The 13,083-nt window shown below is 40.6% G+C and overlaps 1 protein-coding gene across 1 annotated transcript in view; it reads left to right on the forward strand.

Annotated features, from left to right (window-relative positions):
- The first annotated feature begins 7,576 nt into the window (after positions 1-7,576).
- Positions 7,577-13,083, forward strand: part of stk10 (serine/threonine kinase 10) — a 38,696-nt gene continuing 33,189 nt past the window's right edge. Inside the window, exon 1 of the mRNA XM_080482822.1 lies at positions 7,577-8,101. Within this exon, the coding sequence (XP_080338948.1) occupies positions 7,943-8,101 (159 nt within the window). The 5' untranslated portion in view covers positions 7,577-7,942. The remainder of the gene's footprint in view (positions 8,102-13,083) is intronic.

Consider the following 13,083-nt stretch of genomic DNA (forward strand, 5'->3'; position numbering starts at 1 on the left):
AGTAGAAAACGAAGGACAAAGATTTAGATTGTGTACATTAAAAGAGCAAGGTCTTCGAAGCCAGAATATATATCCTTACTGCATTGGAATGTTCTGTCTTTTCATATTTCTTTGGTCCAATTTCCCATCGTACATTAACCTTTAGCCATTAAATCACTGGATGTAAAACACATCCATTCATTAGGAGGACTGCACAGTCACTGGTGTCCTCCGTTAATTGAGTGGAGCAAGGTCGTGAGGAGAATGACTGAGTGGAGGGAATGGCCGTGAAAGATATGCTTACAGTGCAGACTGTACATTTTCTTCCTCTTTATGTCGTCATGTGATGCCAAGAGAAACTCTGCTCACATCATTTATCTTCATACAGAGGAGATCTCAACTGGCTGTGAAAGGTGACGAGCATCACTCAAAACCAGGCCGAGCCCTTATTGGACGGACGGCTGGCCCCGGGAAGACGGCTGGTCATCTCGATGTGATGAGTGATGACGGCGTCGTATCACACCTGGACAGAGGCACAGTGAAGGTATTCATCATGCGGGACACTCGCGTTGACCCAGTTTTGTCAGAACAGGTTGAGTTTTCAGTTGTCTGTGAGGTATTCAGTCATTGGTAAGTCCAGGTTGTGTTAGAGTCTGATATTTATACACCAGAGATCTCATTTTCAGATCCTAAACACAATGTCTATAAGTTGGACTTTTTATTATTAGCTTATGAAGTGACAGAGGAGGACAGTCATTTCATAATATTCGAAGCAAATACCAAACGCAATCACTATTTGTTTGTTTATGCATTTTAAGCTTGTCAATACAAATAACCCAGATTTCAGCAATGTCGCGTATTTTCCAGTATTTGCAAGCAATATATGCTATTAATAAAAGTGTTATGTCACAGTTTGACCAAGGTAGTGATCACAATTTTTAAAAGATTGTGTCACATTCGCAAAGTTGCTCACCTCTGGGTGAAGGAGGCGTTGAGATTTAATATATGTAAAACATCCCCACCTAGTGGACAAAGCGAGTAGCCGCATGTCTGCATTAACTACAAATAAGATGTTACTGGAATAACGTTTACAAGAAATATCGCTATATCATAGAGCAAATTTAGGTTTCTAAAGATTACAGGTTTCAGTCACCCTCCATAGTTCATAAATGTCAAACTGTTGCAAGCATCCATTATTCATTATTCATAAAGTGGACATTAACAAAAAACAAAAAACAAAAATCAGCAGTTCACTTGAATGCACTAATGAGATTAGACTGATTTTGAAACTTTGATATATCACAGGTCTAAAGACATTTCATATACAGCATAAGGAATGAAACTTGATGGAGACATGTCATTCTCATCACCAAGTCTTGTTTTGTAGATTATCTTGCAGGGGCACGCAGGTCAAACGGGCCCCTTGTGATCCTGATTAAGACACGAGACATATGGCCTACAAATCCTAGATGGTAAACAGTAATGAAGGACAGCTAATCTTAAAGTTGAGACATTTTTTTTATTTTCTATTTACTGCTGTATAATATGTTCACATTGTATGATGACTTTATTCTCAGGTCAGGCGCTTCGATGGGACAACTGTCTCACAGCTCTGAGGTTCTAGTTCAAGGCCCCGGGCCTTTCTATTGGGAGTTTGCATGTTCCTCCTCTCCCTGTGGACATTATGTCACAGTACTTTGATTCATCAGTAGAAAGACATGTTTAGTCCAAAAATTTAAAAAACGTGTTTGTGTGCATGCATGCATGTGTGCGTACGTATGTGTATAGTTCTCCACATGCGAGATAAATAAAGGGATATCTTATCTTAAATGCATTAAAAATGCATTAAAAAAAAGTGCTATAGCTTCATATTAAACGATTGATCTCTGAATGATCCTTCCCTATCATCTTCTGCAGTTGCACAATGTGTGTGAAAAAGCTGTCTGCATGTATATGTTGCTGCATGTTTGCTCTGGTCACACAAACAGACACATGTTCTGCCCGTTCAGTAGGTGTCAGTGAGTCATGGTGAAGTTGGATTTGTGATTGATTTCATTTTGGATGCCTGTGGTGCTGAGCTACACTGAGATGCTGGCCATGGCGGAGAGCTCACTTGCACCCTGAAATTGTGAACCAGCCTCTGTGCCACTTCTTTGCATACGCCAGAGACAGGAGGAAGCTGGGAGTCACTTTCAGGCGTTTTTTCCATCATCAAGTGGAAGGAGTGTCATGCGGCAAACAGTTTTATTTGGGGTAAAATGCTACTAATCGAGCATTTGGGTAAATAAGGTGACTCAATGTAACAGATGCCTCTGGTTCAAACTCTTTGTTATCATCCAACGTCTGAAAAACTTTTGTCAGTTAGGAAAGTTCTCCCTTCTTTTTCGTCCATGAACTTTACAAATGTGTCTCTCTTGTGGCAATTTACTATGACACAATGGGCCGCCACTCTGATGCTTCTTATATTTCCAGTTCTGACAGGTAAGTGATTACTACATTTCATTGTCACATTGCTTTTACTAAACTGGCTTTTCTTCTTCTAAAATGTTCTTTGTCTGAAGTTGTTGAAAGTCGACTTCTTGAATTGATAACAAGCTTACTTACTGCTGCTTGTTACAAACCCAGGAGGAGGTGCTACACTTACCCCACGGTTTCATCACCTCTGTTGCCGTTTTAAAATTTGACCTTTGACCATTTCAACCTTAGTTCAATTTGCTTTTGCACCGCAGCTTCTGATATAGTCGCTTTGACCCACATTGAATTCCTTGTTTTGCAACCCAAAATGGCATGAATCAATATATGTGGCAAGGTCTAAATGTTTCTTATCTCATTATTAAATAAAACAGATTAATTTAATAACATGTTGAATTCACTCAAAATTAAAAAAAATTAAATAAATACTTAAAAAAATTTTATTGTGCTGTTCAGTTTAAAAAGGAAGAATTACTGTGAACTATTTGTCTCTGAAATATAACTTTTGTATGGTTACAGGTGGAACAGTGGGATTGTGAGTCATTTTAAACCCTGGCTTGAATAACGTGCCGTAAATTCAAGTCAATGCATCTTGAGGATGAAGGATTAATCAGTAAAGTTCATAACGAGAGGAGTATGACAGAGGCCCAAGCTGACTGTTGTTGATGAGACGCATTTGAAGTGCCACTGCTGTTTGGTGGGTTGGTCAGTAAGAGAGGTCAAAGGGTTAAGCAGGGTTTATAGTAGAGATTGTGAATAGCTCTGAGGATGATTGTGCCTGCACATTTGATTTCTAAAGTCACATATATGTGGGTCTCGGATGTGGGTCCAGTCATATTGAAATGACTTCTCTATGTAGACCAGGCAACAGTAGTTTAATAAAGATATGAATTCCCTTAAATTGGGATTAGTTGAATACCTTTACAGTCGAAATGGAATTCATGGGGGTTTTTTTGTGTGTATGTCTCTTAAAGGTGTCATTGAGCTGCATTTATGCAGAAATAAACCTTTAATGTGAAAACAAGAGTTTGAGCCTCACTCACAGTTTTAATAGGATTTGGTGTTCACATTCTTCTGACTGCTCTGCGCTGGAGCATTAACGGACTGGATGCTGAAATGACCGTTTCACGGCCTTCCTTATCAGAGCAAAGTGAGAGAATCTCAGTGAACTCTGTTCATGTCCCTATCAGGACAGACCTATGTATAATAGCAGGACACAAGAGTTACGTGTTTATCACTAGATATATTTACGTCTATTACATCTAAATAGATGATAATCCATTCATTTTATTCTGTTAAAGCTGAAGGGACTGAAGCCTATTGCAAATGACATTGAGCTTGTGCACATCTCCAACTACTAATGATTAACTTGAACCTTGAACATCCTTTCAAAGGATAAAAGCAATAGAATAAACCCGAGTCGAACTCTTTGAAATAGACGTGGACTCTCTGAACTAAACTTCGACTTCCTAAAGTTTTAAAGCCTAGACATTTGACCTGCACTTTTAAATACACATTTTTAAATCAGGAATCTATGAAAAAAAAAAATCTTTTCAACCTTGACCAGGGTTCATCAAAACATAACTGGCTCTTCACAGGCAGAACCAGATCATTCAAATAATGTTCTTTAATCCAGACATGAACTCTAGAAAGTATTGTTTAAAAACGTTTTACTCTTTTGAAGAAAACACATTTTGGATTCTTAGAGAGGCTTTGACTCTTAAAACTAGATCTAGAATTATTTAAATCACCTGAAACGTTTTAAAAGGAATTCTTTTAACCAAACACACACTTTCTAAACACACTTGAATTCTTTAAACCAGACTCTGCTTCTTGAACTAGTCTCGGAATATTTGACGTACTTTTAAACATAAATATTTAGTCCTTTTGAACTGACCACTCTCTTTAAAATAAACCTGCATTGTTTGAGCAATACCCACAAAACAGTGTTTAAGAAGCACTAAAAAACAATTTAATGACTTGACATGCATGATTTCAGATTTGTTGAAGGAACTTGGAGTACCAATGGAAAGGCTATGCAGGGAAAACATGCAAACCCCACAGAGACGAGATCCACCCTGGAAAAGGACCCTGGTTGTCTGTGGGGAAATAGTATAATTCAATGTAACACTTTTCAAGTTATAACCTTTATATACAAAAAAAACCAACCAACCAGAGAGACAATTAGACAGTAAATTTGAGAATTAAAAAGGAAAAGAAAGACATGCATAGAAGTTATAAAAGCACACAAGTTGTATGAAAAATGAAAAAAGACAAAGCACAATTAAATGTGTCACAAATGCATAATGCTGACAACGATCATTAATTGGACGGCATGCTGCGACTTGCATGAGCTCACATCCGTACCGCAGGGTACTGTCACTGGGGGGTTGGAGAGGTGTGAGGAAGCTGTTTACTAAACATCGGTATGTTATAAAAGAGAACCCTCAACTGTGTGACGGAGGCTTCATATGTAGCCCGGACAATTCGAAGGCACATCCTATTTAGGGAGACAGAAAAAAAGCAGAGCTGCCGTGGAAAGACAACGTGACAAAAGATGTTTTTCAAACCATTTAAAACAGCTGAATGCTTAACTGATGAGAAAGCAAAGCATGACATCGCCCCACCACCACAAATCTTCCTTGCCCGTAATTGATAATTCAGCTGGTGATTGGCTGTCTAATCTTTCCATTGAATTTCGGGAGGAAATTAGTCATGCAAATGAGATAGTAAATTGAGGTCATAGATTTTCACTCCGGAGAGCTTTATGCATTCTGAAAGGGAAATATTACCTGAAGTCCGCAGCCTGATATTTCAGAATTAGACTTGCAATTACTCACGCACAGACACAGCGTTAATGATGATAGCAACAATCATTTGTACAAAGAATGGCTGCTCAGTCTTTTACTTTTATCAATCTGTGGCATTATTCTGAGCAAATCAGGGTGAGATAATAATACAGCGAGCCAGCACCAGCCAAAGTCATTTTAAAATGCTTTTGTTTTTTTTGGGGGTTTTTTTGTGGTGCAGAACAGTTTAATCAGTTCTATCAATAAAGCTGGAAACACAAAGCAATGCCATTAAGCAAGACCCGCTTTTTCTTTATTGCTAAGTCTGTTGTCTTTCTACAAAATGTTTGGGCTTAGTTTCAAATCAAATGAAAAGTACATCTAAAGCATTGGTCAAAAGGAGATGAAATCAAAGACAATATTTGTTTTTATGGAGCCTCACTCCTGATGTATAGACAATCTCAGCACAAATGGAAAACCAATAGTTATGCTTTATGATAGAACAACAATACACTTTATCTTCCACACCTGCTTTAGCTAGGCCAGGGGTGTCAAACTTAAGGCCTGTGGGCCAAGACCGGCCCACTCACAATGAAATTAGGCTGTGTGTGGCCCCTGGACTAAAATGTGGTTAATCTAAATTCAGGTGACAGGAGTGGACCCAAGGCAGAGTACATCAAAGATAAGTTCTCAAGTCATTGTAGGCAGAAAACCTAAAACACAGAGAACCACACATATTGTTTACCGGGTAAGTTAAGTTTCTTATGAAGCTAACAAGCAGAGCAAGATCAGTGAAAACATGCAAAAGTGTTTAATAATTAATTTTCTATAGTAGCAATATCAATCATGACTTGTTATGGTGATACACAAATAATTTCACTATATATCAAGTTGATAGCTCCTTTATTTTTGTTCCCACCACATTCCGGTGACCTGGTGATGTTGTGGTTAGCACTCTGCCTTACAGCGAGGATAACAGTGATTTGGGCTTGAGGACATTTGGACGTGGAGTTTACATGTCCTCCTTGTGTATGCAAGGGTTTCCTCTGTATCCTCCCACAGTTCCAAAACATATGCTTGAGCTTAACCGCTGACTCCAAAACAGTCAGCTGGGATCAGCTGCAGTTCTCCACCACACTCAGCCGTATATAAGCTGGTTGGACGTTACATAGATTGTCATAAAATATCTATCACTATTGCTTCGGAGGACAGATTAATGATTCAGTCTATTGATTTATATGACTATCTAACTATGTAATAACCCTGCATGTCTATCTGCTTCTGCTACTTCTACACCTATTCCTGTTTAATCTAGTGCAGGTGCAGCACTATCCATACATTCATCTTCTGCTGGAGCCGATAGCAGCTAACTAGAGTTACCTAACCAGAGTACACCTTGGACAGGTCACCAGCCCTTCACCGGATTATTTTAACTCCATTTGGTTTTAATTTACTGACGGTATTATACATACATATAATCATACCTGCATTAGTAAATAGGCTGTTTGTACATTTTGTATATGTCTTGTACTCCCCAGTTTATTTGTATGGTCTTAATTATTTTCTTATGTATTGTTTACTATTTTACCCATCTTATATTGGCTTAGTTTATCCAAAAGTTCTGGGTGTGTATGGGTCTTCTCTCCTTATATATCCATGGTAAATCTTTATTTCTATGTGCGATTTGCATATGTATATGCACGTGTGTTAACAAATATATGCGCAAATGTGTGTGTTTGCAAATAGTTTTCCTTTTAATGTCGTGAACCAATCATTTGTGAAGGACTTCTGAGTAGCATTTTACCCTGTGAAAGGTGCGATAGATAGAAAAGATATGTAGAACAGTTGTTCAGTGTGTGCTATTGGTCCATTTGCTTTATTTGCCACTAGGGGGCACTGTCGCACTTCCTGTGCAATAGAGAGGGAAACTAAAGACCACATCATCAGTACACTGCACATGAGTTTTAATCTGCTGGCGCCTATATATTCCCTATTTTTTTATAAATCAAGATCCTAATTAACTCCAAATTTTAATCTGTAATAAGGGAACGGAAATCTAACCACTGACACTAGATGTTATAGTCAAAGAGAGAAAAGGAAGCTGTGAACCTGTTTTAATACTAAGCACACGAGTTGTCCACGGAGCTCCAGGAGACGCGTCCTTAATGACACAGCTGTGTGAAGTTGCGGGACACGCCCCGCGCCAACCCGGACATGAAGTCCTCTCTACCTCACCGGCGTGGCTTATGACGACGTCTCGCTCCGTCTATTGAACTACATTTCCATGACGGCATTGAGAAGCTCCGTTGAGTAACAAGGTGGGGCTATTTTCACGCAGTTTGAATCAACAAGTTAGAGTCAACCGCTCCTCCACACACATACACACACACGCTCACTCACACACATACACACACACGGCTTCTTGAGCGGCAGGTGGTCAGAGCGCATCCAGGACGCACCAGCGGATTGAGATCTGGATTAAAAAAAGAACGAACCCTCAGAGAGCAGGGTCAACATGGATGGAGTAGAATCACTCCGTTGAACCAGCACAGTTTGTGTTTGTTTTATATTTTCGGAAGAGAAAGTGGACGCGGAGAGTCAAGACTGTATCGATAAGCGGGGCTGCGCGTCTTTTGCGTGCGTAACGCTCTCTGACTAGTTATTTTCTTTTTAAACAAGTTTCTTTTCCAAATCGCAAAAGGATGGCTCTCGCTCGATTCAGCAAAATACTTCGTCTGCCAACTATCGAAATCAAAAAGAAAGTCAAACAGTACGAGCACGTCCATCGGGACATCAATCCGAACGATATATGGGAAATAATCGGTGAACTGGGCGACGGCGCGTTCGGAAAAGTCTACAAGGTGAGTGTGACACCTGCACAGTCATCATAGCAATTACTGTTCACGTTATGTGTGTATATCTATCTATCTATCTATCTATCTATCTATCTATCTATCTATCTATCTATCTATCTATCTATCTATCTATCTATCTCATTCCTCTCAAACGGTCGACAGCTCACTAACCAGTCTCTTGTTGAGTGTCATACAGATGTTTCTTGAATATTATATACAATATACCCCATCTGCTCCGGAGTCACCGTCATTTTATCAAGGCCGAGTTTGACATGTTTACCTTCCTTTATTGGAGGGTGGCTCATTTGTTTGGGATGTGGACAACTTCCGATCCCTTGTGGACGCTTTTGCATTCCAGTATTGTGGAGGTTATGACGAATATTTCAAATATGCAGCTGGTCGAGAATTATTTTTAGAAAACAAAGTGAGATGGGAGCGTGACTTTTGCGTCATGGAGCATTCAGAAAGAGGGTTATTAGAATTCTGGATCACTGCAGTATTTGCCTATTTTCTGAAGTTACTTTGACTAAATGACTTGTTATAGTATCTTTTTGCCACTTTCCTACGTTTTGAGAGTTTTAAATCATTCTAAAGCCAATGTAAAATCTATGGAAGAAGCTAGAAACAAAGGTTTTCCGTGCTTCTCAAACAGCTGCACAGGTTAAAGAAATCTAGCGTAGACTGAACTCACAGTGTCAGTGAAAGCACTTTTTTATTAGTTGCTACCAAAAGCTCTGCAGCAGCAGCAGCTTTTGGCTCAGAGTGAGTATTTAATCTGGATGTGTTTGCTGCTTAGTCTCCTCTGCAGAGCATGGCACAGGCACTCTGTGTCTGCACCACCCAGTGGAGCACAGTGCGTGTCTTTGACATGGTGCATGGGGGCCTCAGTGGAAGAAGTGATGCTTAAGCAGAATCCAGCAGGCACCAGAAAATGCAGTCTTTTTTTAGAGGAGTCCACCTTGTTTAGATATTTTGTTTTTACTAGAAAGTGTACGCAATAGCCGAGGTGGTAGGAAGCTTACTGCGCCAACCCTTCTCTTACACAACCGGTTTCTTTCATATGTAGTGCTTGGCTGAATAGGACATTTGTGTTAAGTGTTAAAGGTTAAAGCAGCCGCAGGTGTTTCTAGAAGAAAATTCCTGGACTATATATTTTTTAATATTTATGTTTGGCTTAACTTCAGGAACATCCCAGGTTTGAATCTGATCCGAGGCCTTTCTGTGTGGAGTTTGTAACTTCTCTATCTCCCAGGTGTTTTTGTTTTCTTTTACAGTCCTTAAATATTAAAGATTAAATGGTGACTAAATTGACCATAATAGCGAATGTGAGCATTTGAGGCTTCCTGTCTGTGATGGACTTGTGATCCGATCAGCTTCTGCACTCCCCTGACCTTAAATTGGATATAGTTGTTTGTGAGATGGATGGGATATACAACAAAACAAACATGTGAGATGTGATGTGATTCATCATGATGAGGGGGGAAAAAACCCAGAGCCATATCAAGTCAGGCAACTTGTACACAAAGAGCAAACAAAGCTTTTGTGTTGCCTCTAAGGAACACAATGCCCGACGCGGAAGAGTTCAAGAAGTTCAGCTTTTTTTTTCTTTTCTTTTTTTTTTAAAGATTGAGCCAAACTAATGACACAAATGTGTCTTGATACATTAAGTGCCACTTATTTGTTCGTCAAGCTTTCTAAGATTCAATGTTTGTCTTTTGCTCTCCAAATATCAAGCCTGCGCTTTGGATCCAGTTTCCTCTCCTTGAGTGGGTTGAAGGAGGACAAGCTCCACACCTGCAGCTGTCAGATGGAAGGGAGGGACGGGGGGGGGGGGGACTGGGGGGATTGAGAGTGGGAGCAGACGATAGCCGAGAGAGAGGAAATCGTGGGACTGCATCACGGGGCGACTTCCTCTCGCAGCTCCCAAACCTCAGAGTAATCAGCTCATCTGTGGGAGGGAAAGGCCTCAAGTGGTGACTTGCACATGTTTTTCCATCGTTAAAATCTTTTGATAGAGCAGACGCGAGGGGAGGAGAATGGATGTCTCTTTCACAAGTGAAATCAGCTGCTTATCAGACGGTTTGGGGGGGGGGGGGGGGGGGTGTGCAGGAGATGCAGATGTGTGACAGGCAGCAGCAGCTCATGCAGCATCTAACATTTCTCTGTTCAAGATGAAGCACAGACCTGTTAAACTGTGCAGCACTTGTGGAGAGCACAGAGTGCTTCTGTCAGACGGATTCTCTAAAGGTTAATGTCGCCGCTGGGAGAATAACAACTCACTCGCCTAAGGGGGAGTGTTGAGGACAGATCAGGCTGAGTGTGTTGTGTGTGTGCGTTTGTCGGCGGAACACTGCAAGAAAGATTTCATACAATGCAGTAAATGCTCTGTTATGTTCCGTTGCATCTCTGGAGTCTGAGTCAGTAGGTGCAACGCCACATTCGTATTACTGTCAGTCTGCAGCAGATTAGGTGTCCATGTTGCAATGGGGATTAAAGTATAGCCTTTTAACTTTTCTCAAACCTTCTTGCGGATCACTGCGAGTAGTTATGTTGAATTAATAAAACTTTTTACCACATTTAATCTCTGGAGGTTATTCCAACTAAAGATATAGCTTTTATTTTTCTAAGGTCACGGGCCAATAAGTTCAATAACTGCTGGTTAACTTCCAGCTCATATGCTATGTTTTAGAATTGGTGTCATAACTTCAACAAGTTCATATTTCATCGATATATAAAAGATACATTTTGTTGATCACAAAAAAGAAACAAATTACCCAGATTATGTCAGATTACCAAACTGTTGTTTACATCTCAGGTTTTCTATTTAATGAGTTTAAAGTATCACTGACAACCAGCTCGGATGTTCACGCTCTGACCTAATCCCAATTTGTTGAAAATATTGAACAATATTGTCATGATTTTTAGGCTTGGAATAGAAATAAACGAGGAAACAACCCCTAACCTTTAATAGAGAATTTTATATGTAGTGAGTAAAAAATGTCATCTTGAACTTGAAAGATCAATCTGTACTTCTTTGATATTTAGATTGCACTTTGATTTATTCCTAGGAGTAGTTTTTGCAGCGGTGGTGTAGTGATTTGCACTTTTGCCTCAGACGGTTTGAGTCTGGGATTAACGGCTTCACTGCGTGTAATCTGTAGGTTTTCTCCAGGTACTCTGGTTTTAATTCCACAGTCAGACAACATGTATTCAAGGTTAATTGGACACTGTAGCTCTCCCTCTGTTTACCCCGTGATGGGCTAAGTTGTGTAAAGTGGTACAAAAGAAAAAAAAAAAAAAGTTGGATTGGTGAATGTTTCTGTTCTTGTTGGTGCATGTATGAAATCCTTCACATTCTGCATAAAATGTGGCAAGACATTCACATTGCAAGACTGCGACATTTCCGTCTTTGGTTTGTGGGACTTTCATACTCCTAGTCACGACAAGCGAATGTCTCGCTTCCTGTACACCCACTGTGTCATCCCTTCTGTTTGGTCTGCGTGTGCATGATTGCACTTGTTGGAAGGAGTCTGTGCATCCGTGTGAAGGTGTGCGGCAGCAGTCGAGGCATGAAACGGAGGAGTTGTGTGGTCTCCTCTCACTAATTAATGAGCCACGTGCCGCTGAGCACATCGCCCTGCTGCTGCTGCCGGTGAAATGTTTCCATAGACACACGCAGTCTGCAAGTTAACGCTCTGTCAAATTTCCATTGTGGGATGGAAGCCACATTGAATCCCCTCCCTGTTGGTCTTAAGTGGACTGGACTTTAATTTCGATGGAGGAGGCTTGTCTTCACTTTACTTAGACGCCTCTGAACACGCACGAACAATATTGGTCTCAGTCAATGGGAAATGTTGTTTAATCTGCATAATTTGTTTGGTTTTCTGGAGTGAAAATGGATAAAAACAAAAATTGACTCGAGAAAAGTGCTTTTGATGAAAGGCAATAAACACAGCCTAAACACTGTAACATTCCATTACCGTTCCAGGTGTTGCCGTAAAAACAAGCCTTAATCTTCTCTTAGAGTGGCCGATGTTAAACTTGATTCGCCTCCTTAGTGACGCGAGAAAGAACCACAGTCCATGGAAGGGTGGGCGTGGGTGAAGGTGACCACTTCCTTCATGTGAAATGAATACGACAGTGCCACACACGCACATCGTCACTGCCTCCTGTCGTCTGGGTTTCCCTGGGTCTTATCTCCCCGAGCAGCTGGGGCCCACTGTGGCTGATAAGAGCTCTGCTGGGTGCGTGGGGACTCTGCATGGAAGGAGTCGCTCTCCACTCCTGTGACGGCGTCGTTAACCAACACCTACATGAGGCTCCATGTGGGTTTCTACATCCGCCTTTTAGCCTATTTGAGTACAGCTAAACACAAAGCTGTGATCATGACATGATTAAGGCTTTTGCTTGAACCCTCCATTAGCCGTGCACCTCCCCTTGCTGTGACTTTTTGTTGTGACATTTCCTTATGATACAGTTTCTTCCTCCTCGTTTGAAGTTTGCCACTGAAGCGCTTTGTAACCATGCCGTTTCTGCGAAGTTTAATCTGGTATGTTGAAATACCTGTCTGAGCCTGGTTTTGGAGCAGGCAGTGAGTGTGAAAACCCCACCAATGTGTTGTTACTTGCTTTGTGGCGGCTGTAATCAGGAAGTTTGTCTCTCTGTCTTGTGACTCATGGTTTTGACGGCCTTGTATGAATTTACTGACAAAACAAGTGCCGCCGAGGTTTATTTTCTTCCTGCGCTTTATTGACCTGCCGCTTTAGTGACTTTTCACCTCAAAGTTAAATGTGGACTGTGTTGTATTGTTGCCCGGCACTTCCCCTGACAAGACTTATTAACCAATGAGTGTTTAAAAGCTTTGTGTTTTCATGTAATTTACATCATTTTTATAAAATCTGTTGCTTTTTAGTTGAGATCATTAAATCCCGACCACCTCCCTTTTGAAAAAAATCTACAATTTGCGTTTAACATCTTAGCCATTTCAT

Source organism: Lipophrys pholis (assembly GCF_963383615.2).
Source record: "Lipophrys pholis genome assembly, chromosome: 16".
NCBI lineage: Eukaryota > Metazoa > Chordata > Actinopteri > Blenniiformes > Blenniidae > Lipophrys > Lipophrys pholis.